This window comes from Cavia porcellus, unplaced genomic scaffold (genome assembly GCF_034190915.1).
Source record: "Cavia porcellus strain 051 isolate PalLab524CR breed Dunkin Hartley unplaced genomic scaffold, mCavPor4.1 scaffold_49, whole genome shotgun sequence".
NCBI classification, from domain to species: Eukaryota; Metazoa; Chordata; class Mammalia; order Rodentia; family Caviidae; genus Cavia; species Cavia porcellus.
In genome coordinates, this window is record NW_026947532.1 from 1183572 (window position 1) to 1210350 (window position 26779).

General features: G+C 58.0%; 1 protein-coding gene, 1 long non-coding RNA gene and 2 other non-coding genes across 5 annotated transcripts; 1 reads left to right on the forward strand and 3 right to left on the reverse strand.

The window, feature by feature from the left end:
* Positions 1-4809: 4809 nt before the first annotated feature.
* Positions 4810-10669, forward strand: Dipk1b (divergent protein kinase domain 1B). 2 transcript variants are annotated; one of them, XM_063244278.1, is made up of 5 exons: positions 4818-5008; positions 7022-7156; positions 8881-8988; positions 9073-9249; positions 9657-10669. In XM_063244278.1, the coding sequence occupies exons 1-5, from the start codon at positions 4946-4948 to the stop codon at positions 10467-10469; spliced, it is 1296 nt and encodes a 431-aa protein (XP_063100348.1). In that variant the 5' UTR covers positions 4818-4945; the 3' UTR covers positions 10470-10669. The 2 variants fall into 2 exon arrangements, with proteins under 2 accessions (XP_063100349.1, XP_063100348.1); XM_063244279.1 differs by lacking the exon at positions 8881-8988 and having other exon boundaries at positions 4810-5008.
* Positions 10670-11664: 995 nt separating this feature from the next.
* On the reverse strand, positions 11665-14766 carry LOC106028312 (uncharacterized). The gene is made up of 4 exons (XR_001201920.3): positions 14634-14766; positions 13879-13942; positions 12817-12890; positions 11665-12019 (listed from the first exon to the last, which is right to left on the reverse strand). It is a non-coding gene; the product is annotated as an uncharacterized LOC106028312 (long non-coding RNA).
* On the reverse strand, positions 12607-12744 carry LOC111757743 (small nucleolar RNA SNORA43). The gene has a single exon (XR_002792037.1). It is a non-coding gene; the product is annotated as a small nucleolar RNA SNORA43 (small nucleolar RNA).
* On the reverse strand, positions 13664-13795 carry LOC111757746 (small nucleolar RNA SNORA17). The gene has a single exon (XR_002792040.1). It is a non-coding gene; the product is annotated as a small nucleolar RNA SNORA17 (small nucleolar RNA).
* Positions 14767-26779: the final 12013 nt, after the last annotated feature.

Here is a 26779-nt window from a genome sequence, read left to right on the forward strand (position 1 = left end):
GGGGCTGGAATGCAGAGCTCACCCCACAGTGCCCAACGCGCGGCACCAGGCCCACTCTGTGAGTTTGTCAGCTGGAAGTGTGGCCAGGACTGAAAATGACACTCAGCACAGGGGCAGCCCCGGGGAGGGGGGGAGATGCTGGGGGCGGGGGGGGGGGGGGAAATGGCTGACACCGGTCCGACAGGGGAGACCTTGAGTATCAGGCCAGACACAAGACCGACTAGTCCTGCAGGATTCCTTCCCTCCCGAGTGTCAACAGGAAGTAGCCTGGAAGGTGCTGGGGCAGGGGAGGACCCAGGATGGGTGTTGGTGGGGACAGAGCTTGCATTTTCCAGGATGTGAGCCCTGTAGGTGGATGGTGGTAACGCTGCCGCATGACAGCGTGATGCCCTCGAGCTGGGCGTGTCTGACAATGTCCATTTTATCACAATAAGAAAGTATTTGGGGCTGCTGGTGGTACAGCACTTGCCTGGGGTTGCAGGAGGCTCTGGTTCCATCCCAGCACCTCAACAAATTTCAACTCCAAATACAGTCCCAGTGTCATAGCCCTTGGACCAACAGGCTGGGCAGAGGCGCCCCTTCCTGGCACCACCCAGCAAACAGAAAGCATTTTGCTGGCAAGGCAGGCTGGCTTTGGGGGTGCCTGTCCCTTTGGTGTTGGTGAGGAGGAGATGGCTGTATTTCCTGGCTCCCTGTGCCATCGTGGTTACTAAGACCAGTGAATTCCAAACACAGAAATTCCTGTTTGCAGCTGAGCTGCCTAGGCTCCCTGCACCCCATCCTGGCTGGTTTCTGACAGCTCCTGAAGGGAAAGGGAGGCCAGATTCGGGGAGGCAGGCGAGGGTTCAGGGACCCAGCCTGCACTGCTACCTGTCATGGCCAAGGGTCACAGCTCACACATTTAGTGGTCAGCACTGGCCAAGGCCATGCATGCAGGAGTGTGTGTGTGAGAGGGTTAACGTCATTGGGTGTGTGCATATACACGTGGATGTGTGTGCTGGTGTCTGTTTAGATCTAGATATCCCCTCAGGGCTTTTGGAAGATGACTGGACCTTGGGCCAGAATGCTTGATTTGTTTTTAGGAGGCGGGGCCTTATTGGAAGTGGTGAGGAATCTGGCAGAAAGGGGCGGACTGTTGTGAAGCTGTGGTTCCTGGACCAGGGGCCATCCCTGGGGTGTGGCCTTGAAGGGTTCACCTCTCTCCCCAGCTCCTCCCTGCCTGATCTCCCTTCCTGCCTCCCTGCCACCTTGCCCTGAGCAGCTCTCCTGGGTGCAGACCCTTCCACGGACTGCCAACCATGCAGGCTACAACTTCCAAACCAGAAGCTGAGGAGGTGGGAGCGTGTCCTGCCCGTACTTGACATCAGGCCTTTGACAATCACCATTTCTCTCCATCCGGTCACTTGCTTTGGAGGCTGCCCTTGGACACTCCGCTGGCAAAAGAGACATCAGGGCCAACTGGGACCCCTGACATGGCCAGCAGGTGGTACCCGTGTGCGTTCTGCACAGATGTATCTTCCAAGGTGACACCCACAACTCCAGTGCAGAGGACTGGGGGGCCTGCAGCCTAGGTCCAGGCTTTGAGCGTTTCAGGACTTTTTGTCTTATTTTCACAGTCATTAGCAGCCAGTTTTGGGGGCGTTGGGACACTCACCAAGGCAATCCACTTTTGCCTGAATCCACTCCCATCTGCATGGTGCTGCATGCACAGTGCTTAGTGGAGCACTGGAGTCACCACGGCCACCATGGCTCAACCCTGGGACGGCTCACCTGCTGGACACCTGCCAAGCTGGGGCCCTAGGGTCTGTGGGTATCCACCAGGGGAGCTGCAGCTGGAGCAGACAGTGCCATCCATGCAGGGCACTGCACGGCCAGAGCTGCCTGGGGAGAACACTGGGTCCTGACATTTCCGGATTCCATTAGTGCTTGAGTAGCCCTGGGGGAGAGAAGTGGTTGGTGTCTCTTGCTCTCCCTGCCCTTGGGTGGTTCTGAGAATAGAGCCCAAGTGTGGGGTATACATTCTGAAGAAATGCTGTTCAATCAAAATTACTCAGTGCAAATGTATACTAATAAAAGTAAACTAAGTGTGGGGGTGCACATCTGTAATCCCAGCACTTGGGAGGCTGAGGCAGGAAGACTGCTAGGAGTTCAAAACAGCTTGGGACTGCATCGTGAAATCAAGGGCAGCCTGAAATACACAGAAAGATTTGTCTCTGGGCTGGGGATTTAATTCAGCGGCATAAGCGCCTGCCTTGCAAGCAGGCAGTCGTGAGTTCGATCCCTGGTACCGATAAAAAGGAAAAAGACAAAAAAAAAAAAAACGAAAGAAAGATCTGTCTCAAAAAAAAAGGTGGGGGCAGGGATTTAGCTCAGCAGTGTAATCACCTGCCTGGCAAGTGCAGGTCCTTAGTTCAATCCCCGGTACAAAAACAAAACCAAAAAAACTTTTAAAAACTTTTTTTTTTTTTGTCTTTTTCCTTTTTATCGGTACCAGGGATCGAACTCACAACTGCCTGCTTCAAGGCAGGCACTTATGCCACTGAGCTAAATCCCCAGCCCCCCAGAACTTTTTAAAATATCCCCCCAAGTTGCCAGGTGTGGTGGCTCACACCTGTAATCCCAGCACTTGGGAGGCTGAGGCAGGAGGATCGTTGCGAGTTCGAGACCACCCTGGGCTACAAAGTGAGCTCAAGGCCAGCCTGAACTGCATAGTGAGACCCTGTCTCAAAAAGACAAAAAAAAATCCCCCCAAATAAATATAAGTTAAAATTAAAAACAAAAAAAAATCATTACAGCATCTTTTGTTTCCATTTTATTATTTTTGGGGGTACTGGGAATCAAACTCAGGTCTTTGAGCTTGCCAGGCAGGCATTGCACCACTGAGCTAAATTCCCAGCCCTAAAAGCACCTTTTGGATGACACAGAAAATCCACTAGGAATCCCACCACTGGAGAGGCAGGAGGATCACCATGAGTTCAAGGCCAGCCTGGGCTACATAGCAAGACCCTGGCTCAAAAAGCAAAACACATCAGTTAGGATATTTATTTATTTATATTTATTTATTTATTTGTCTTTCTCGTTTTTATCAGTACCAGGGATCGAACTCACTACCTCACACTTGCAAGGCAGGTGCTTATGCCGCTGAGCTAAATCTCCAGCCCCCAGTTAAGAATATTTAAATTGTTTAGAATGAGGTAAGATAGAAGAAATAAAGGCAGAAAGCAGACATGGAAATCATAAATAAAAATTGTACTTTTAAGAAGACCATGACCTCCAGGACCCTGCAGAGGTCACCCAGGCAGGAGCTTCTCTTGGTGACATTCAGCTCCTTCCCAACCCGACCACCCCACCCACATCCCTCAGGAACAGTGAGTGTCCGCTTCACTGAGAAAGGGAGGCACAGGAGGAGCCCATCCTAGGTAAAGGAGAGGGGAGAGGCTCCAAAGCATGTGTAAATTACTGTTCCGCCAGGACACAGCAAAACAGAAAACAAAACCCCAACTGTGTCCCTCCCTGTTTAGAGGGCAAGTGCCCCTCTCAGGATGGCCACCTTCTCCAGGGTCCCCAGAAGCACTGACTGCCCTCTTTCCACGAAACAATGTATCTCACTTCTGAGTGCCCGAGGGACCCTTCACAATGGTGGGTCAGGTGCAGTCAGGTATATCAACCTCCAGGACTTCCCCAGACTCAAGAAAATAAAAGAAACAAAAGAAAACGACTTAAAATAAAAACAAAAATCACAGGAGGCCGTCGCTGTTGTTTTGTTGAGACAGGGTCCCACTCCATAGCCCAGGCAGACCTCAAAGTCGTGATTGTCCTGATTCGGCCTTCCTATGCCATGGCTGGATACTAGGTCTAATAGTCATCGCACTGGAGACTTGGCTGTTCACCGACAATCAGGGTCACCGGGGCAGTGGCTGCGCTCCCCAGCCGGTCACTTTAAAGCAGTGGAAGAAGGAGCCTCCTGCAGTGGATGCAGACTGCTGGCCTGCCCAGTTACCTCCCCGACTCGCAGGCAGGGTGCCCCACTGTCTCTGCTGTGCTCAGGGCTTCGCTTGTCAAATCATTCCCCTGCTGGAGGGACGTTTGTTCCCCTTAATACAGCAGGCTTTGTTTCCTGGTCCTGTCACGGCAAATAAAACCAACTAGGACTCTTTCCTTCTTTGAGATTTGTTCTCCTCATCAGGGACTGAGCTCAGGCCTTCCCAGTGAGCCACATCTCCAGCTCTGCTTTTATTCTTTGAGACCGGATCTTGCGATGGCACTAAATTGCCCAGGGTGGGCTCTGACTTGCGCTCTTCCCACCTCAGCCTCCCACACCGATGGGATCACAGCAGTGTAACAGCGTCTTCTGGTGACCTCTTGCAAAGCAGATGCATGGGTCGCCTAGGAAGGCCGCAGCCTCCATATCCATGCACGGACCCCAGCTGCCGTTGCCCACGCACCCGGCCCAGGGGCAGAGCAGCCCCGGACTTGGGACGCTTCAGCCTCCCCGACCCAAGGCCTTGCTGGATCCACCGCCCCAAGACCACCCTCGCCGCTCAGGGAAGGCCAGGGAAGAGATGCGCGACCCCACGTCGCAAGCACCTGTGGTATCTGGAGGGTCAGGCAGTAGGCAGCACCTCCCACGCGGGCCCCTCCTCCTCTGGAGAGCCCCGCCCTCCCCGCGCGCCCCGCCCCCTCTCTTCCGCGCGGCCCCGCCCCGCTCTTCCCTCCCCTGCAGCCCCTCTCCCTCCGACCTTCCCGCTCGCCCCGCCCCCGCCCCGCCCCGGCGGGACCCCCACGTTCGATCGCCCCGCCCCGCCCCTCTGCGCCGTCAGAAAGGCGCGCGGCCTCGCCTTAACGCGGCCCGGGGCGCGGGCCCGCGTGGCCAGCGGGCGGCAGGCGCAGGCCGGGCCGGGCCGGGGCTGAGGGAGCCGAGCGGGCGCTCCCGGCCGGGCCCACGATGCGGCGGCTGCGGCGCCTGGCGCCCCTGGTGCTGCTGTGCGCCTTCGCCAAGGGCCCGCAGGTAGGCGCGCGCGGGAGGGATCCGGGTTGCGTCTCCGCCGCCGCAGGCTCGGGCGCCGGGTCGCCGGGAAGGAGGTCGCCCGACCCCCGCGACCTTGAGCGTCACCGTCCCCTCCGTGCCCCTTCGATCGCGGAATCCGCGCCGCCCGCCAGCGCTCGGGAAGGAACCGGTGCCTGGCCCGCCTCAGCCTCCCTCCCGGAAGAGGGCAGTGATCGGAGCTCGGGCTGCAGAGACCCTGTGCCAGGCGCCGGTTCGGCAGGTGCGGGGTCCCGTGGGCGCCGTGGATGCCCCGCTATGCCAGGGAGAGGGGCCGCCGAGCAAGCTCCCCTGGGCGGGGAGGAAGGACGGCTGAGGTGTCCTCTAGGTCGGGTGGGCAGGAGTGCAGCCTGCACCCAGCCCCAGCTTCTGCCGGTCAGCGCTTTCTGCAGGGATGAGGGGAGCAGCAGGATCTGGCAGGGGCTGGCTTCCTGAGGAGAAGTCACCGTGCCGTTCCGACGCTCTGCAAACCTAAGGGGATCCTGCGGACTCAGGCTTGCCATCCGCCGCCACCCAGCTGCTGGGGCGCCTAAGGGAAGGCACCTGCCCAGGGATGGGCCTGGGAGAGATGGAGGCCTGAGGTCTGGCCAGAGTCAGCCTAGCAGTGATGGCCCTGCAGGGCCACCTGTGCTAAGGCCTGGCAGCCCATCGGGGATCGCTGAGAAAGGAGTGGTCTCCTGGTCCAGCACTGGCCCAACCCCACCCTTCTCCTGCAGGCCCCCAGCCAGGAGTCCTGACCTTGGCCTGTGATGGCAGCATCCCGCTCCCCTGCCACTGTTTTCCTGTTTTCCATTATGGACAGAGCCGACGGAAACAGGCTACAGTGCAGAGCCAGTGGCTGAGGGGCAAGGGCCTGACCTGGACCAGAGACCTTGAGTCCTGCTTCTCTCTCTGCCCAGGATCCCTGGGCTGTGGCTCTGAGAACCCCCATCACAGCTTCTCCTGGGGTGGCCTCCCAGTGGCCTGGAGTCAGGGAAGCTGGTGAGGGTATCCCACTGATGGGACTGGGCCTGGTCCCCGAGGAGCCAGTGGCCCCATTTCATGGAGGAGGAGGTGGTAACCAGGGCAGAGCAGGCTTGACAACAGGGAGGTCCCCTTAGGGGAGGCTGGCCTGTCCCTTGTCAGCTGTACAGCAGCTGGTGGCCACAGGAGGGGGCTCTGTGCCAGCAGGGGTCTCTTCTGGGGGGCAGCTGTCCTTCAGTCTATCCTCCTTCCCCACCAGGCTCTGGGCCATTCCTTGTCCCTCCATCCTGGGGCAGGGTGTCTATGCCCCTCCCACAGGCTGCAATACATGAGGGTGTGGGGTCCTTGGCTGTCAACCTCAGAGACCCTGTTTGGATTCAGGGGTCCTGGAACCCCCACACTCTATGCTTCCACCTGCCAACTGGGGAAACTGAGGCAGAGGGGCTGCAGATGATGGGCCCACCCCAGGCGTCTCACACAGGTGGCAGGCTCCTTCCTCCTGGCACGTCTTGAAGTGCTACTCAGCTAAGGCTAGTGGCTACCTTGGTGTGGGTAGATGCCATGTTGAGGGCCCATCACCTGTCCTTGGATATGTGAGTGTGTCACCTGTGGTTGTGGCTGTGATATACAAGGCTGCAAATGCCTCCCAGGGTGTGACGAGGGAGCCCCGGGACCCCGGCTTATGGGAAAGAGGAGGTCACAGCTCCCAGCCTAGCAGCTAGCTCACCCGGCCTGGCATCAGGGCAGTGTGGGGAGGTGGGGAAAGCTAGTTTGGAAAATGAATGCTTCTCAGTCCCCCACTTTGACCTGTTTTTATCTTCCCACCATGGGAACCCTGGATGTCAACCCTGATGCCCCGCTGCAGGGCAATCCCTAGGTGGTTCTTGGGGCTGCAGAGTGGTGCTGGCTGGCTGAGCAGTGGGTTGGAACCTGGAAAGGGGCCATGAGGGTTGTGGCACCCAAACTGGGGACTCTGCAGGCTGGGTAGGCATCCTCATAGGCTCCTCCCCGCAGGGCCGGATCTCGGGCCTCAGGGTCAGGTACGTGGTGCTGGTCTGGCTGGGCGTCTTCGCGGGCAGCTGGCTGGTGTATGTGCACTACTCATCATACTCGGAGCTCTGCCGCGGCCACCTCTGTCAGGTGGTCATCGTAAGTGTGGGGTTCCTGGGAGACCTGTCAGGAGGCAGTGCCTCGGGCCGGAGGTGGGCTAGGATGCAGGGGAGGGCACTGCTGGGGGAGGTGGTGGCCTGGGCACTGTAGGCATGGGTGTCTCCCCCAGTCCAGAGAGAGTCCCTGTCCCCACTGGGCCCAGGGACGCAGGCTGCAGGAGGGGGCTCCCTACACCTCTCCTGGTGCCACTGTCCTGGTGTGTGAGAGTGTGCTCATGGGAGGCTGGCAGTACCAGCTCATGAGGGTCTGGGTGTGATGCAAGCAGGGGGTCACTCCCTGCTTCTCAGGGTGCCCTGTGACAAGGGGAGCTTTCTGTCTTGGGACCCTGAGGACAGGGCCAGCCTCCCAGAGGAGGTCCTTTTCCCACCTACCAGTGCCAGAGCCATGCAGTGCCTGGTGCAAATGGTGCTCGGGTTGGGCACTGCATACCTTGGCCGATTCTGCATAGTGGGAAAGGAAACGGGAGTGAGGGGGCTTCAGAGGGACCTGATGGGCAGCAGGTGTTGGGAGAGGGCTGAACATACTGCCTGTGCAAGTCTGTGCTAGCCCCTCCTCAGGCCAGGAGAAAAGAGGTAGGAGCCCAGGATAGTGGGGTGGCATCCCCTGGGGTCCCAGACCTAGGTATGCTGCCTCCTCCCCACAGCCCTGTGAAGGGGCCACCCTGTCCCTAGGGCCCATCTGGGGTCAGGACAGACCCCTTTGGAGCTGGCAGAACCCACATGAGTGCATTGCCTGTCCCTTTTCCAGTTGGGATGGGGTACCATCATTCAGGCTGCCACAGAACAGACCCTGCCCTCAGGGCTCACGTGGCTGGGCATGGTGGCCTCTGGTTGGCCCTGCCACCTCCCGTCTCTGACAGTGGTGTTCAGTACCTCCCCCCACACCTTCCACCAGTTCCCCATGCTGGGCTTCATGGAATGCACCCCCACCTCAGACATGGCTCTGGGGCCCTATCCAGGGTGGGCTTGGCTGATGTGATGGCTGCTGAACAAGGCTCACTGACCCTCTGGCTAACGAGGTGGCCCAGGAAAGGCCTGGCAGGAGGGCCTGGTAGGGAGTGGTCACCCCCTGGCCCTGTGTGCTGTTTTCCTAGCTGACAGTGACCATCAGCTCAGCCATTGAGGGGGTGGGGGGAGCTTGTCCTGCATGTGAGATGGGACATCTGGGCAGATGCCCAGGTCAGGGGAGTGGGCGCTGCTCTGGATGGAACAGGCCCCACCCCCTAGGAAATCCAGGAGCCAGCCATGGTGCTCACAGGGACCTTGGACAGGAAACAGGAAGTGGTTTATGCCAGCAGAACCCTTGTGGCTTAGTTGACCTGTGTCTAGTTGCCCTCCCTCAGGGCCTGGGGTTGCCCCTTATTTCTGTAGTTTGGCCAGAGACCTGTCACAGTGGGTAAGGACAGCAGGCAGGGTTGCCATGACAGCAGCCTCTGTGTGCCAGGACATGGGTGCTGCCAGGGGCAGGGTGCCAGGCCACCCTGAGGCTGAGAACAGTGCTGTGGGCATTAGGTGCTGTGCAGCTGGCAGGAGTGATGGGGCTTCAGGCCCAGTGCCCTGGACACCCACCGTGGTGGGCTCCTGGCTCTGTGACATGCCTCTTCCCAGAGCCTCCTGCTGGGCCTTGGCCTGAGGGCATCCACAAGGGTGGGGCTGTAGCCACTAGCCTGTACCCCAGCCACATCCTGGCTCCCACATCCCCAGTGTGACCAGTACCGAAAGGGCATCATCTCAGGTTCCATCTGCCAAGATCTGTGTGAGCTGCACACGGTGGAGTGGCGGACCTGCCTGTCCCCGGTGCCGGGCCAGCAGGTATGTAGACAGGGCTGGGTGGGCCTGGGCTGCTGCACCCACTGTGGGAGAGGCTTGTGCACAGGTCCCTGTGGCCTCCTCCAGGTGTACAGTGGGCTCTGGCAGGAGAAGGAGGTGACCATCAAGTGCAGCATTGAGGAGGCCCTGAATGACAAGGACCGTCCAGAGGCGGCTGCCCGGCAGGAGCTGGTACTATTTGACAAACCCACACGGGGCACGTCCATCAAGGAGTTCCGGGAGATGACCCTGAGCTTCCTCAAGGTCAGCTTGCTGCCTGGGCCTGGGCAGGCCCAAAGGGACCCTGCAGCAGGTCACTCTGCCCTGTGGGCAGGCAGCAGTGAGAAAGGGGCCTTTCCAGGGCAGTGGGGCAGGTGAGCCAGCAGAGCCTGGGTGCACTGGGGGGAGGACTTGCTGCCCAGGTCTCCAGGCAGCATGGGGGCCTCTCCGGGACCCTCATGCACTGCAGGAACACATCAGCATGCTGGAGGAGTGCTGGGTGGGGTACAACAAAACCTCGGTGATCCTGGGTAGGGAAGCCTGCAGCCACCAGCCCAGTACTACTGGCCTGGGGGACCCTAAGAGACCAGTACAGGTCCTGTGCTCTGCTGGTGGAGTACAGCTGGGTCCCCAAATGACTCGACCTCCCTCCCCTCTGGTCCCAACACCAGGCGAACCTGGGAGATCTGCCCTCCCTGCCAGCGCTGGTCGGCCAGGTTCTGCTCATGGCGGACTTCAACAAGGACAGCCGAGTGTCCCTGGCAGAGGCTAAGTCTGTGTGGGCCCTGTTGCAGCGCAACGAGTTCCTGCTGCTGTTGTCCCTCCAGGAGAAGGAGCACGCCTCACGGCTGCTGGGCTCCTGTGGGGACCTTTACCTCACCGAGGGCGTCCCCCATGGTTCCTGGCCATGGGCCACACTGCCCCCGCTGCTGCGCCCACTGTTGCCACCCGCAATGCACAGGGCTCTGCAGCAGTGGTTCGGGCCTGCGTGGCCTTGGCGAGCCAAGATCGCCATCGGCCTGCTGGAGTTCGTGGAGGAACTCTTCCATGGCTCCTACGGGACCTTCTACATGTGCGAGACCACGCTGGCCAATGTGGGCTACACGGCCACCTACGACTTCAAGATGGCAGACCTGCAGCAAGTGGCACCCGAGGCCACTGTGCGACGCTTCCTGCAGGGCCGCCGGTGTGAGCGTAGTGCCGACTGCACCTACGGGCGTGACTGCAGGGCCCCCTGTGACCGGCTCATGCGGCAGTGCAAGGGCGACCTCATCCAGCCCAACCTGGCCAAGGTGTGCGAGCTGCTGCGGGACTACTTGCTGCCCGGCGCACCCGCCGCCCTGCGAGAGGAGCTGGGCAAACAGCTGCGCACCTGCACGACGCTGAGCGGGCTGGCCAGCCAAGTGGAGGCCCACCACTCGCTGGTGCTCAGCCACCTGAAGACGCTGCTCTGGAAGGAGATCTCCAACACCAAGTACTCCTAAGGAGCACGTACCCGGCCTGAGGGGTCCCCATGGCAGAACCACTGCCAGGGGCATGGGTCCGGATCCAGAGATCTCTTTGCAGACTGTTCACTCTGGCCCCACCCCCATGGGAAAGGCTGAGGCCACAAGGACAGGGGCAGTGCCCAGCCATGCAGGCAGGTCCTCTGAGGAACACATGTAAATAAAAGGCTTTTATGTGACACATGGGCACTGTGCTGTGGTACAGTGCGTGCTGCCTGGGGTCCTGTGGCCCTGTAGTCTAAGCAGCTGTGCCAGAGGCATAGGGGCCTTCACCAAATGGCTGCCAATTGTCAGGTTGGTGCCAGGAGTCAAAACCTGTTGGGAGTCCGAGCCCACCTCCAACTTCCACTCACCTGGACACATCCCTAGCCCTTCATTTCTGAGACTGAACCCCCCAGGCTGGGCACAATCTTTCCATCCTCCTGCCTCAGCTTCCCAGTGCTGAGATCACCAGTGTGGGTTTGGCACCCTTTTTGTTTTGTGATGGAGATTCAACATAGAGCCTCCTGTGTGCTGGACAGGTGCTCTACCAGTTATATTCAGGTTGTCAGCTTTGGTTCTGAAGAGGCTCTCTGCAGGCTTAAATAAATATGTGGTACAGAGCTAAGTGTTGCAGGTATGGTGGTAGATATTTATAATCCCAGCACTTGGGAGGCTGAGGCAGGATGCCCACTGTAGGTTCAAGACCAGCCTGGGCTACAGTGAAACTGTGCCCCCCCCCAAAAAAAAAAAACCTAGAGGGTGCTGGCAATGAGGCAGTAACAGATTTATGCAAGGAAAACCAGGTGTGGTGGCACATACCTGTAATCTCAGTACCTGGAGGCTGAGGCAAGATTGCCTAGATCACATGGTGAGTTGGCTTGTAAAACAGCCAAAACCACTTTAAAAGACAAAGCTCAGCTGTGTAAGTACCTGCCTGGCAAGTGCAAGGTCCTAAGTTTGATCCCCAGAACCAAAACCAAACCAAAAAAAAAAAAAAAAAAAAAATAGCCACCATTCTAGTTAACTTATCTGTATACTTTGTACTTACTGGTCAAGTGACCAGTAAGTACGCACCCCCATGCTCAGTGGTCAAGTGTCCAACCTCTTCCTGAGGATGCAGGCAGGAAGGTCTCCCTGCAGCCTGCTCTGCCCTCCAGTGGGACTGTGGCCCTTCCAAGAAAGGACACCAATAAACTCTTTAGCTTACTTTAATGTTTTTTGCTTAAAACTTCAGCCATTCGTTTCAATTCCCAGGTTCCAACCACAACTTGCCCATGTTCTTGGTGCCAAGAACCACACTTGGGCTCTACTTAAAAAGTCACTCTTCCCTGTGGTATTTTCCTGTCTCAGGCAAAACACAGTAGCCAACAACAAGATGACTGTCTTTAGTCAGTGCAGGAACTGGGCAAAGGCCCAGATGGGTGGGCAGTGTCCTTGGGGTACTCCATACCCAGTGACACGCTGCAATAGCCACTTACTTGCACAAGGTCCACAGTCTGCCTGACACAGCGCATGGAGCCAGGCCCCTTCCTTCTCACATTTTGAATCTGGAAAGGCAGAGAGGTGGGGTCAGACCAGGGCATCACCGATGCTTTCACTTAGGTCTGCCAGAGGATGCCTGGGAGACTAATCTGAGCACCTCAACTGCAGGGCTCCTTTCCCCAGGGAGACCCAGCAAGGTCTGGCACTGCTGACTTTTGGGACCACTGGACTTCCTGGGCACTGTAGGTCACCCAGCAGCACCTCAGCCTCCACCCATCTTTGAAGGGACTGTGAACCATGAGGGCAGTCAGAACAGACTGCACAGCTCTGAGGAACCTAGCTCTGAGGGCTCTAGCGTTGGTCTCACCTAGAGCACAAAGGCAGTAGGTGCCTCTGCTGTCCTCTAGAGGGCCTACAGACCAGAGACACCTCCTGCCTCTATCTCAAGATCCCCATGAGGGTCTGTGCCCCGGGAACCTCTCCATAGGGCTAAGGGGACTGGACAAAACACAGCTGGTGCCTGCCCACTCGATGGCTCTCAATCCACCCCGGAATGCCTGCTTCCAGGAAGGAAATCTGGGAATGAGAGAGAGCCTGGCAGGTATGTCCCAGCTAGCACCCCTGGAATCCCACAATCTGAGCTGTGGCTCTAGAATGTCAGGCTATAACCCATTCTCAGCGCTCACTGATCCCCGAACACTGAGTGTAGAAATAGCCAGTTGCTCTTTGCCCCAAAGTCACAGGAACAGAGGAGTGGCTGTGCCCATGGTGCTAGCAGGTCCAGTACCCCATCTGCAGGGCAGCCGCATACCCCTGGAGCCATTAGTGCCCCACAGCAGGTCCAGCTCGTGTATCTCCTAACCTTAAACTAGGGCGCAGCTCACAGGCAGTCTCCCGGATGAGGGTCACACTGAGCATGTTCAGTCACCATGTCTCCTGCATTAAACACCAAAATAATAAACCACACGAAAAGAAACCTACATGTACTATGTCTTCTCCCATGCACACACACTAGGATCAAGTGTCACCTTTTCACTTACAGGAGGGACAGGACAGCTCCTCCAGAACACCAGCATTGCTCCTCCTGTGCTTAGGAGCCATAAGGTAAAATGAGGGGTACACAACCACAGGCCTGTGGTGCTGGAGCTCACCTAACAGCTTGGATGGCTGAACCAAGGGGCGCTACACGCCCAGGGCAAGATGCACAAAACTGCATCTCTCTTGACCTCACACTAACCACACCCCCAGTGCTATTTTAAAACTTGAGACAAGGTCTGAGTTGCCCAGGCTGGGCTTGTACTTGTGATCCTTCTGCCTCAGGCATCCAGCATTGGGTACTGTGTTACTGCATCTGGAATAAGGCTGAGATTTTAGAAATCTCTTCACATTCTGGCACCTGTAGCTGGTACAGCTGGTAGGTTTCAATCACACATCCAGCCAGGCCTGTAATCTCAGCACTCAGGAGGCTGAGGCAGGATAGCCATGAGTTCAAGGCAAGCCTGAGCTACATAGCAAGACCCTGTCTCCAAAAAGGGAGGGGAGCACCACTTTCTATGGTTTTCAGTGAGGAAACCTAACAAACCCCAAACCCCACCCTGGAGTAAACTATCTTTGATCTGCTGTGAAAGAACAAATCCCTCATGTGGCTGAGGGTCATCAGGAGAGGGTGCCTCACCCACAAGGCTTCAGGTGGCTGCAAGGGCACTGGCAGTGTCAGGCTACTAATCATTCAGGTATTCATGGGTCCGAACACTGAGCGTAGACATAGCCTGGATTCTCTCTGCCGCCTAATGACACAGATGTGACACAGCAGCCACGCCTGCAACGCCTCTAGGGGCAGTGTGCACAAGCAGAGTCCCAGGGGTCCAGGGCTCACTCAGTTTGTCTGTCTGAGGGGCGAGGGGGGATATGTTGCAGTACCAACCTGTCAACTTATGTGAGACTCTGGCATCTCTTTACAGGAGTTCCTTCTCCCGCAGGCAAACTCCCTAAGATAGAAAACAACTTGCTTTACACAGAGGTCAGCAAGACCAGGCCAGGGAGTTTGGACTACTTTGTTGCACATGGTGTCCAAAAAGAGAGAACTGCTTCTGGCTACAAGAGGCCTTCTAGAACAATCCAACCCCACGTTCCTCCCTCCCTTTTCAAAGCCATGTTGAGAGCTGGTTATTTGCAAAGAGAAATCTAGTCCCTATCACCTATCACCCTGAAGTGAGCAGCAAGTGCACACCCGAGCTTTTCTGCTGGCAATCACTCCTTCTGCCTTAGAAGCTGGGGTGACACCTGACTCACAATGACCAAGCGTGACCTCGCCTGCATCCCAAACAGCCCTCGCTCGCAGTGCGCGCCCTCCCGCGATGCCCCACGGCCCGGGCCACTTAAATTTTGTCCAGGAGCCCAACCCCACGCTCCCTTTTTCGTTTTTTTGGAGACAGAATCACGCTATGTAGTGCAGGTGGCTTAAACTCGCAGCGATCCTCCTGTCTCAGCGCTCCGGGTGCTGGGGTTGCCGGCTCCTGCCCGACTCACGACCTTGCGCCTGCAGGCTGGGACTCCCCTACCCTGAGTACCTAACACAATCTGCGTTATCTATCAGCTTATTACACAAAATGCACCGCTGCCCTCCAGGGAAGAGCTCAATTTACCCCCAGACATCCAGGGACCAGGCCCTGGGCTCACCTCCTCTGGAGCGCACGGCCCCTCCCTGCTGCCTGACACAAAAGCGAGACCACATCACACCGCCCGCCCTCCATGGCCGCCGAGAGGACACACGAGCTCGCACCGCGCCCTTTATAGCGGGGCGGACGGCGGCCCGCGAGGGACAGAGCCCGCCGCTGCAGCGCCCTCTTCCGGCCAGCCGCGCCAAGCCAGCGCACAGGCCCAGGTGCACAGCGGAGAGGGCCTCAGGCTCGCTTCCGGGATATCTCGGAAGGGCACGGGGCCGATCCAGCATCTCGAGTCCCACAGACTGCGCAGAGACTCCCGCTCCTGCCCGGTCCCTGAGCCACCTGGAGTCAACGTGTGTGCTAGCGGCTGGAGCAGCGATGCTCGCCTTCTCTTTTACTCAGGTCCCCGCATACTGGGCCCTGGACGTTGCTAAGCCTATAGGCACCCTCCTGTCCTCCTCCTGGGACCTGTCCATAGCCCTGCCCCAGCTCCCAAAGGTGCACTCACTCCTGCGTGGCCTCTGGCACACTTAAGATCAGTATGTGCTGAGGCCGCCTGGATAGATGGGGGTGACCCATAGATGACACTTCAGGGCAGAGCTTTCTGTCTATTCCAAATCCATAGTCTCCACACTCACTGGGAATGTGGTCAGGCTGGGACAGGGCTTCCCATGTCCACTGCCCAGAGGCTCTCTGGGTGAAGAAATATGCCCTGATCACATTTTTGCACTGCTAGAGGCGAGGTTGGGGCAGGGACATCAGCTCTGGACCAGAGGATGGCAAGTCTGGGCCACAGAGACTAGGTAGTCTGCAGTGCCTTGTTCCTGCCCCAGCCCCAGGCCATTCACCATCTAGCATGATGCAATGGAGCAGAGGGATGAGAAGGGAGCTCCAGGGGTGAGGTTTCTCCTTGCTCAGCCCATTCCAGGGGCCAAAGGCAGAGGCCAGGGAGATCTGGGCGCTGGGGCTGCGGTGCTGCTGGCTCCAGCAAGGTGCTGCTTTCAGAACGGACATGAACTAGGCAGGGCCAGAAGCGTGGAGTAGAAAAGCTGTGGAGGATCAGCCTTTCTGCACAGCTGTCCACAGGCAGGAAATGCCCATCACCTTGTCATCTGCTCCTGGCTGGCCTCGGGCCCAGCTCTTCCAGCACCGGCTCTAGGACCAGCACCTGCTGCCCAGCTCGGTTTCAGAGTTAGAGTCAGTGCACAGCCACAGCTGGAACCAATAACATCTTCCAAAGTCACACGATAGGCACTGGCTCGGGTGCCTGAGCTCGATTCTGTGCCAGAAGCCATTCCTGCCCCGGGCTAACCTCCGGCAGGTCCGCTGCTGTCTCTAGGGCCAGAACAGGACTGACCCAGAAGCAGCTGTGGCACTGACTCCAGACGCAGTGGTGGTGTTGTCACCAACTGCTGTGCTGGCTCCTGAGTTAGAGATGGCACCAGTTCTAGAGACTACACCAACCTCAGAAGGCCTCCAGCACCAATGCCACCCCTGCCACCATGCCCAGCTGTCACATATGCCTCCTAGAGCCCAAGCATCACCTGGAGCATTGACTCACATCAAGAACCTGTCTCACTGCTGTTTTCAGAGCTGAAGCTGCACAGGGTCCAGAGTCACTGGGAGCTGCAGAACCAGCCCAGCCCCAGCTCCTGGACTAGAAGCAGGCCTGGTGACACCTCCCGAGCTGGTGATGCTGGCACAGCAAGGTGGGGCCCAGTGGCAGCCCCACTCAGCAGGAGTGAGGGACTGGCCACCTCTGTTTTCCAAAGAGCTCCAGGAGAGCCGTTGCTGTGCCTGCTGTGTATACTCGGGTAAGTTCACAGTGAAGGCTTTTCTTTATGGAAAGTGCTAGAACTTTGGATTTGAAGCAATCTCTTTCCTTGTGTAAACTGCACTATTCAGGGTTATCCAGAGACACAGGACCAATAAAGCGTACACAGAAAGACAGGTTTAGTGGGTGATAGCAGGTAGATGGACAGACAGGCAATGGGTAATTGACAGGTGATAGGTGGGTAGAGTTATGTAGAAATGAGGGATTGAGAGATTTATTTTAAAGAACTGACTTACTGTGAGGAGGCTAGGAAGCTCAGACACCTGCAAGGTCAACCAGCAGGCTGAAGGCCCAGGGCTTAGGGCCGCCCAAAGCCGGGACTCCCTCAGTCTCAGAGCCCCGGTCAGTGTTTGCTCCCTGACTGGGCTTCCCAGGAAGACACCTACGCACTCCTTTGGGGCTGGTAACAGACGGCATTGTCCTGGGAGGGTCTGGGATCCATAGGGTGTCAGCAGGGCTCCCCACCCACAGACATAGGAGTGCAGCCCTCACAGTCCCCGTGGCATCACTCCTGGTCACCCCACCTGTGGAAAACCACAGCAGCCCTCTGAGTCCTTTCCAGCCCATCACACTGCCCCGTGCGGTGGCACAGCTTGTGATCCCTGCCATGCAGGAGGCAGCTTGCCCCTGGCCAAACTGAGATCACCAGTGCCTCCAGCTGCTCCTCCTCCGAGGGGGCCCAGCGGCGATGCCTGTGCCCTTAGCTGAGGACAGACCCTGCAGAGGCCCTGATGAGACCAAAGGGCTCCTGCTTGACAGGTCCAGGCTCCGCCATGGTCTTCCCCCTCCTTCCCATGCCCTCTCTGCCTCCACTTCAGTGAGGTTTTCAGGAATCCACAGTTCCCACTGGTGCTGCCGACTAAGGACAGGGCTACAAGGGCCAGGCCAAGGCAGGTGAGGTGCAAGTGGCCTGCAAACTCCTGGGTGCCAAGCACAGGGCAAGGCTACTCCTATTCTTGGGCCAAGAGCCTGCTGTTGGCCAGGCTGGGCTGAACCATGTTTGCTTTGTTGTCTGGGCCTCCTCCTCTCTCTTCCCCTAAGCAACGCAGGCTGTCAGGGCACTGTCCTGGCACCTCCTCAGCATGCATGTAGGGCTGACAGCACCATGTCCTGATGCCCTGGCAACCCCAAGGGAAGGCTCTTCCCCTGACCCCCCACCCTGCCCTGTACCCCTACCACAGCCTGCCATCTCGGCTCATGCCATACTGGGACGTGTGTGCTTCAGAAACAACAGAACCCATAGGCTTGGGAGAGACAGCTGCTGGACCCACACAAGGTGCTGTGGCCAGGGATTCACAGGGGTAGATGGCAACCGTGGGCGTCCAGGGCTTCCAGGATAGGATGGCCTAGAGGAAGAGAAGGTCTTCAGGACTCTGAGCCCTCCTGGAGTGGCTACTGGCCCCGCTGGGCCTTGGGCTAAACCCCTTTCAGATAAGACAGACCCTGGGGACATACTTGTAACTCAGTGTAACAGGAGATTCCAACCCAACCCAGGGAAGGCTACACAGGGTGTCAAGCCCAGTGTGGCGTCGAGGAAGGGCCGGGGACCACATCCTGAGAGAGGTGAAGGGGAGGACCCAGCTCTGTGTACCCAGGGTCTCCCTGCTCTGTCCCAGGACAGGTGGTTATGACACAGCTTCTCACATGGTGGCACAGGACGATGGTGACCATGTAAGTGTAGGGTCTGAAGTCCTCACTGCCAGGACTTTGCTGCAGTTGCTAGCAGAGGAAGCCTTGAGGTCCTGATCCGCCCCTGATCTCTGCCCTGTGTCTGTCCCTGAGGGGGGCAGTGTCTAGAGCTGCGAGAGTCTTCAAGTGTCATCCACACTGCAGTTTCTGGTCAGCGGCTGTAGAGGTGCAGAAAGAGGTAGGCTGGTCCCCCAGCCACCTTGGCCACCCCAGGGCAAGTGCAAATAGTGTCTCATCCACTGAGACCACGCCCACCACTCTGGACCTGTGCTCTCTTCCGTGGGCATCCTGCCTGGCTGGGTGCACCTGGGAAGACATTGCCTGAGGTTATGGCTCTGGAGTGTGTCACCCAGACACAGGGGCTATGGGGACAGGGGCTGGCATCAGGCTGACACACACACCTCCTTCCAAAGCCTAATCCCTGGCTTTGGCCTACGCTAGCCAGGAGCTGGAGTCCAAGAGATAGGGACACAGACAGTAGGCACTTTCCATTTACAGGTGCAGAACCAGAGGGGCTGTTTCCTGTGCTGACCCTGAGACCAGGGTCCACTGGCTTTGCAGGCTTCCTGCCTCTGCTGTGGTGTTGGGGGCAGGATTATGAAAAGGGGAGTGGCCAGATGGTGCTTAAGTCTTTGGGGGTTGCTGGAGGGTGTGGCCGAGAGGTCTTGCGAGGCATTGGGGGTGGGGCTACGAGAGAGGCGTGGCCAGATGGTTCCAGTCCTGCAGTCTAGAAGGGTGTGATTGGGAAGCTGAGGACCATGCTGCAGGTGATCTGGCCCAGAGGGGACCCTGGCAGACCTCTGCTATCAGTAAAAGCTACTGGGGTGATTCCAGCACAGGACCAGAGGAAGATATTTATAATCTGTCTTTCCAGAACTCTCCAAGGAGACGCCCCACTGCCAGAGCCCTAAAGGGCTGCTGCCCACTTCCTTTCCTACCTCAGCCTCTGGCTGGTGGGGAACCGATCGTCCTCACCTGTGGGCTGGAGCCCAGCCCTGTGGGCCTCACATCCCCCTCCCCATCAATGTCTCCATCCAGAACTGGGCTTGGTGGGCAGCACCTGCAGAAAGTACCTCCAGGACCCACACAGGGCCACCAGCCACCACCCAAGCATTGGGCCTCATTTGTCCTGGCCATCAGCACCTACATGAGACCATCATAGGGCTGGGCCTTTGGGTCCTTTCTGCCCATTTCCCTGTCCCCACCACTGCTTGCTCAGAAGCCCCACAGACAGGCAGAGTCAAGGAAGTGCTGAAGCCATTTATTTATGCAGAACTGGGAGGGAGTCCAGGGAGGAAGGCCGGGAGGCCTGCTGGCCAGGAGGGTCTCCTTCCGAGTCCCCAGGATGGAGGTCTCAGTGGTGCCACCCGGGGCTGCTTCAGAGCCGTGTCCACTGGCCTAGAAAGGAGGGAGGTCAGCAGGGCCAGGCCAGGAGAGGAGCAGGGGACTGCAGGGGCTGATGGTAGCAGTGAGGGGCTCCTCCTCCAGGCACCAGAGCAGAGCTGGAAGCTCCTTCCCCAGTTGCCCATGTGGGAAGACGGCACAGAGACTCCCGCCAGTAGGGTGACAAGGGAAAGATGGGGTGCCCTTTAGTGTCTGCTCTGCTGCACCTGGCCCAGAGACCTCGGAGAGTCTCTGAACCCCTACTTTGCAAACATCACACGGCTGGGGGCCCCAGGAGCTCTGAGGTCCCGTGGCCTTGGTGCAGCAGGACTTTAAGGCAACTCATGGGGTAAACAAAGTCACTGGGATCCCTGAGGACAGAGGGGGCTGAGGAGGAGTTTTCCACCAGCTCATGAGGTGGGCATGAGGGATGCTGGGGAGGAGGGACAGGGACAGTGTCTCCTCAGCAACCTCAGGAGCCTGGGGGATGGCAGGTCCTCACCGCCCCCAAGTGAAGTCCTGGGGTGGGGGAAATCTGAGGCCAGTGCCCTAGCTGGGGATGACCAGGGGCCAGATCCCACCCCTCCAGCCAGGGGGGTCTCTCAGAGCAGGGCCGGGGGAGGTGGACCATGAAGGACCTCCCATCAGCCTCAGGAGCTCCAGGGTCCCCTGAGACTCACCCTACGAGCTCCCTGGAGAGCAGGTTTCTGTTGAAGAAAGAAAGCCAGATTCAGGGGACCCCAGGAATTGCACAGGACCCCAGGGGCCCTGCATTGGTCAGCATTTCCCACCACCCCAGAGAGGGCCAAGCCAGAGCCAGCCACAGCCTGTTCCTTGGAATGGCCTCAGTGACTCCTGCTGTGAGTGCGGGCTGGCAGGGGACAGAGGCGTCGGGTGCATCCTTCTCACCGCTCTGCTTGGGGATGAAGATGCTGTCCGAGTCAAGGCCTCTGGATTCTACCACTGTCTTAAAATCTGACAGGGCTTCCTGGTGGGCTTCGGGGTTTTTGCCTGCAGGGAAGGCCGAGGCCAGATGGAAGGGTGAGGGGCCGAGTTGGGGAGCACCAGCAGCCTCAGGCTGGGGAGGAATCTGGAGCCACAGGGCCTGAGCTGGAGGCCTGAGGCAGGAGGAGAGCCTGGGCAGGATGGGGGACCAGGGCGCTGGGTGGGAGACTCAGGAGCTGCTGGCCTCCGCAGTGTGGGCTCCAGGGCAGCAGAGGCCATAAAGGACCCACGCACCCCCGGAGCATATCCACGCTCCCCTTGCTCTGCACCCACACCCTGGCTAGGGAAGAGCTCAGGCACCTAAGCTTCCCCTTCAGGTAGGCGTGGCACTGCACCTTGGGCCCCAAGCCTGTCCTACTCCTTGGAACTCTGCTCCCAAGCTGCACTGCAGACTCCCTCCCCCTTGGGCCTTGGCTCATCCTGCGACACTGGTGACATCTGTGTCCTTGCACCTCCTTCCTCCTTCCCACCACAGAGACCTAGATGGGGATTCCAAATCCTCGCACAGCCCGTGCTAAGGATATTGCGCATGGGTCCGGGTCCCAGTGGCTCCTCCTGGGGAAGACTGGGAAGGGCTGCAGCTGCAGGCTGCAGGGAACCGGCGACAGGAGAGGTGACTCACCTATAAGCTGGACCATTCGGAGACTGTGTCTGGGCCACTTGTTCTCACTGTAGAGGATGTAGTGGTCCTGCACAGATGAGGGAGTCACGAGCACCACATGCTTGCCCCCAACTGCAGAGGGACAGTGACAGGTCCTGAGGAAACCACCTGATCCTTCAGCAAGGGTCTGAGATGCCCTGGCACACAGATGGTCAAACCCCTCAACTGTCCACCTGCCCAGCTGCCCCAGGATCCCTGACCCAGGTTCCCCAGCTCTGACCCTAGGCTTTGGATTTTTTTTTTTTTTGTCTTGTTCCTTTTTATCGGTACTAGGGATCGAACTCAAGACTGCCTGCTTGCAAGGCAGGCGCTTATGCCGCTGAGCTAAATCCCCAGCCCCATAATATTTGTTTTGTTTTGTTCCTTTTTATCGGTACCAGGGATCGATCTCAAGACTACCCTAGGCTTTGGAGGCCACAGCAGTGCCCTGGGAGGTGGTCACTTCCCAAGCCAGTGAGTAACAAACAGGGCAGCTTGTGGGGCTGGAGCTGGTGCCTCGGTCCCTTCCAGCCAAGGCCAGCTGTGCTCCTGACTGCTGCCAGGGCCTCAGCCACAGCCAGTGGGGGACACTGCACAGCTCAGCCCATCTGGGGACAAATGCACCACACTAGGTACAGTACTTGTGGTCAGTGCTTGGATTTTAAGGCCAGCTGCTTGCTGAGGGGGTGATGGGTAACAGGGCAGAGGAGAGAAAGGCCCCGGGGAGGCACCCGCTGCCCTGTGTGTGGCTGGTGCAGCCAAGGACTCACAGGCCGTGTATTTGCCCTGCTCGTCAGTTTTCTCCAGGGTGATGTTTAAGTTGTGACACCGGCCTCTGGCCCTGGAAAACAGAAGCTGTGTGGGTCCCACAGGTGCCGCCCTGCTCAAAGTAGCCACCTTCAGGCCCTGCGGGTGGCCTGGTCCAGGAGGAGCCCTGGGAGGAGCAGTCTCACTACCCCTTGAGTCCACACTCCCGTGTCCCATGGGGTAGCCCCAGGGTCATGCAGTGTCCACACGTCTTGCTCACCGCAGAGGGAACCTGGGCTGTGTGCTCTGCGGACATCATCTGCAGCCACCCACCAGCCAGTGCCCCAGCGTCACCCCGCCCAGTCCTCTCAGCTGGCCTCTGTCACTGAAGACACACAGGGGCCCCACATCCACTGTCACCTGCACCACGGAGGGGAAACCTCAGCTGAGGGACTTGAGGGGAAAAGCAAGCTCTAGGGTCCTTGCCAAGGTCACTGGCTGCCTAAGGCTCATTCCCAGGGTGGGAGTGCAAACAGACAGACGTGTCACCCAGGCAGGAGCCATGCAGGCAGGAGCCTCTCAGATGTGAGAGGAGAGGTAGAAACTCGTGCTGTGCAGATCTGAGCTGCACGGTAGGGAGCCAGAGAGAGGTGAGCTGTGCGCAGGTGTTGCACAGTCACAAGCCACGCAGGTGGGAATATACACAGGTGTGGGCTGCACGGGGAGTGCGAGGGTAGAATTCACCCAGGTGGGGGATCCCCTGCCTGGCAATGCATCGAGGTCCCTTCCCTGCCAGTCTCCACAGCAGGAATTTCCTCAGAGGGTTTCAGTCAGGAGTCTGGGGGACACCCAGCTCCCCCATCAGCTGAGACTGCACGGCAGACAGCGGTTCCCCTCAGGGGACAGATGACCCACGAGGTCTGCTGAGATCCCTCCTTTCCCTGGGCCCCTCCCAGTGGCACAGTGACCCGAAGGCCCCAGGGGCTGAGAAGGGTCTCCTTCTGGAGACCCAGTGTGGTCTCCTCCTCCAGTGCCCAGCTGTCCTGTGCAGAGAAGAAAAAGCTAGAGGTGGTGGCTGCATGACCCCATACACTCACAGCACAGTGAGCTTGAGCTCCACGTTGCCCCCCTCCAGGATCTTGACGGTCATGGGGGTCACAGACACAGATGTCTTGGCAGGAAATGGCTTGTCAGTGGCCACAGCCTTCAGGTACCAGGTCTCTGATACCTGGAGAAGACTGCTCTGTCAGCCTCTGGGGAGCCCTCCAGGGCCTCTGCTCCCCATGCCCACAGCTGGCAGACCCTACCTAGCTCCCCAAGATGGGTACCCAGAGCGCCCCCACCACTGTCACCAGGCTCTTGGGGTGCTAGCTTTCCACCCCACTCCCAGCCATCCTCTGCACCCCAGGCCCTCTGGCTTCCTGCTGTCCAAGGTCCCTTGGGTTCAGGCCTGACCCTAAAGTGAGGGTCTCCTTGGATGGGGGTCTTGAGATAGAGCCCCCACTTGCCCCCACAGACCCTGCCCATCAGGCCTCACAGTCTGGGTCTCCTCCTGTTCGACCAGAAGGTCCTCGGCCTGCAGGTTGGCAATGAGAGCGAGGCTGATGGTCAGGATCAAGGTCTTCATCTTGGGGTCTGCACTGTCCACGTCCAGCAGCTCACTCACTGGCCAGGGAAGCTCTGCAGGGTCCTTGCTTGGCTTCCCTTTATACAGCTCAGTGTGGGGGGCCAGGGAACTTGGCAGGGAGGATGACAGGTCCCTTCCTGGCCGGACACTGGGCCAGCTCTGCAGTGGAACGGGAAAGTGTCACGCTTGCTGGAGCTGCTACATAGCAGCCAGCTCCACCCCAGATGATGACAGGCTGGGGCCAGTATCCAGTGGGGCAGCCTGCAGAGCGCCCAGGAAGAAGCGCAGGCCCAGAGGTGCAGCCGCCCTTGTGGAGCCCCAGGACGTGTGTAGAGACAGCAGATTCCTTGGGCCATGGGACCTGAGGGTGCCCTGCCACAGGGGTCCTGTGGGAGTCAAAGAATCCTGGGCTCTGGTCTCAAGGACCTTCCTGAGACCCTGGGCAGGACATGTAAGCTCAGATTCATCCTGGAGGAGAGAGACTCACAGAGTGGACCCGGGAATGTGGGTGCCCTGAGGCCAGGGCGTGCCTGGGGCCCTGTTCGTGAGGGCTCAGATACAGGGGAAGTCAGGTGGGCTGGGGGTGCACAGATACCACACACAAGTGTGTACACACACGTGTGTACACACACATACACATGGACACGTGAGTGTATAAGATCAGCAATGGGGACAGAGCAGATCTTCAGCCATAGCCTGCTGGCCCCAGACCCCAAAGCCATCAGAAGGACAGGGACTCATTTCCTGGGGACCAACAGGGGCTCCCTCACCCCAGGAGGAGGCCAAGTATCCTCCCTGCCCCATCTCATGTGCACCTCCCTGCAGGCCTGGGGAGGGAGAGGTCAGAGATGACCTCCAGGGCAGCAGCCATCCTGACAGGTGACTTTGCCTGCAACATCTCATTCCTGCCTGTGGTGAAGTGGAGGCAAACACTGTGTGCTTGGCCATCTGGCTAGGATGGGAAGTTCCACTTCCACTCCTGTGGTGGGGAACAGAGAGCTCTTGCCCTGAACCCTATACCCATCCCGGGCCTGCAGGACTCTAGGATAAAAGTCCTCCAGGAAAGGGTTTTCATGCCCAGTTGTTTCAAATTTCACAGCTGCCCTCTAACTTGTCCCACTGCTGCCTGGCCCTTGGGTTTGAGCTCCTGATCTGCACCCCAGTGACAGCAAGTGCTCCAGGCCAGAGCTTGCCCACTGTGCGCACACATGTGTAGGTGTATGTGCAGCTCTGCGCGTGGCCTAGGTGTCCCGTGGGACCCAGAACTTGTAAGTAGTGAGGCCTCTGTATCTGTGCTTTCCTGATCGCTGAGCAGGCTCTCTCCAGCGTAAGGAAAGACATAGGAACAGATGCCACCAAAATACACACATGGCAGCTATTACTTTGTAAAGTTAACAGGCACTGATAAAATATGTTTTAAAAAAAAACAGGGAATGTGGGCAGGATGTCGCCGGTGGTACAGATCTTGTGTAGCATGCATGAGCCCCTAGGTTCGATCCCCAGTGTTACAAAAACCCACAAGCACAGAGGCAGTCTCCATCTGTGTCCAGAAATAAGATGGGACCAAGAAGACCCATCTCGTGCAGCAGCTCTCAGAAGCAGGAGGAACCCAGCGCCCAGAGAGGCGGCCAGCAGCTCCTGTGGGGACGTGATGGGTGCCGGGGAGAAAAACATGGGTGATGGCTGAGGAGAAGTCCGACAGCCCCGCACCCCACAGCGGTGGGGAGACGGAGCTCCCCACGGTAGCTACCCCGCAGACCAGGACACGCACCCCGCACGGTGATGGTGACTACAGACACCCAGGACACTGCCGAAATGCTCCATCAAATGCCAGAAAGGAGGGACATGGACCCCACCCAAGGAAGGGGGCAGATGGCAGCAGATTCCTAACAGCAGCCCAAAGTCCAGCGGACTCTTTAACAGAGCGAGGGGGTGTCACAGCCGCGCCGGGACAGCGTGCTCAGCTTAACGCACATAAGGTGTTGAGGGGAAATGAGGGCATCACAGAGGCTGGGGGAACTGGGGGCAAGCCTGCCTCTCGCCGACTTCACCCAGGGTGGACTTCGGGGCCTCCCGCTGGCCCTAGGGAAGCCTGAGGTATGGGCACCAGTGATGGAGACTGCGCTTCATAAAGCAGGTGGGAAGAATCAACCCTGCCATATTTTAAACCGAGGATGCAGGAGGGCTCCATCCTAGTGGACACTGAAAGTGCCCATGGCTTCCAGAACAAGTCTGTCCCCATTGCAGAGTCCCCACAGACCACACGTAGCAGGCGCAGGAGCACAGTGATCTGTAGGGAATGGGAGTGTGCCTGCAGGGGCAGGAGTGGTAAATAATCCTAAATAATAACCTCACTTCCAGTGAAAGTGGCGGGAGAAGAGAGCCCGCACAGAATGACTGCAGCACCAATCGGCCTTCGAGAAGCTGAGGGCAGGCTGTGTGGAGACCCAAATGCCGGGCACGCCAAGAGTGGCTGCAATGCCAGGAGAGAGGGTCGTGGCCATTTCAGGCTTTTGGATGGGGTCTTAATCTACTTTTTCTTTTCCTTTCTTTTTTTTTTTTGGTACCAGGAATCAAACTCAGAACCTTGCTCTTGCCAGGCAGGCACTTATACCACTGAACTATAGCCTCAGCCCCTCTCCCTTTGCCTTTTATCTCAGCCAGGTTTTAAGTCTCTTGGGTGGTGCCACCCAGGCCCAGAGTGGGACTTCTGTATTCGGTGAATCGCTCCATCACACCAGAACTGTGCTATTCCAATCAGTGGACTACTTTAGTACCACACACCCTGAATCCCAGTATCACACACCCCAGATCCAGCCAGCTCTGAAAACCACCACATATAAGCGAATGAGGCTTGGGGCGGGACGTCTAGACAGACTTAACAGATGGTGAGCGTAGAACTGGGACTGATCATGGGACAAAAACCTACACAAACCCCACAAGGGCATCTAGGTGGGCAGCAGCCCGCCTAACACACCCCAAAGGCTGGGATAAAGCCGGGTTTCAGCCCTGCAGAGGGGAACCCACACCAACTTTCTGCAGCACTTACAGGAAATCATGTAAAATCGGTTTCCTAGGAAGCAGAGATCAGGGCTGGTGGCCAAAAGATACAAGGACAATTTTTACACAACTATGCCAGGCAGTAATTAATCAAATCTATGTTTTTTTCTCCTAAATGGTAACGTTTATTGTAATTGTCAGATTTTTGTTGCCAGCTTTTTATCACATGAATTT

Bases quoted from the DNA above. Each gene is read 5' to 3' on its own strand.
- Dipk1b (XM_063244278.1), top strand. From the start codon at position 4,946: ATGCGGCGGCTGCGGCGCCTGGCGCCCCTGGTGCTGCTGTGCGCCTTC. The intron at 5,009-7,021 runs GTAGGCGCGCGC...TCCTCCCCGCAG, and splicing joins CCTTCGCCAAGGGCCCGCAG to GGCCGGATCTCGGGCCTCAG. The intron at 8,989-9,072 runs GTATGTAGACAG...GGCCTCCTCCAG, and splicing joins CCCCGGTGCCGGGCCAGCAG to GTGTACAGTGGGCTCTGGCA.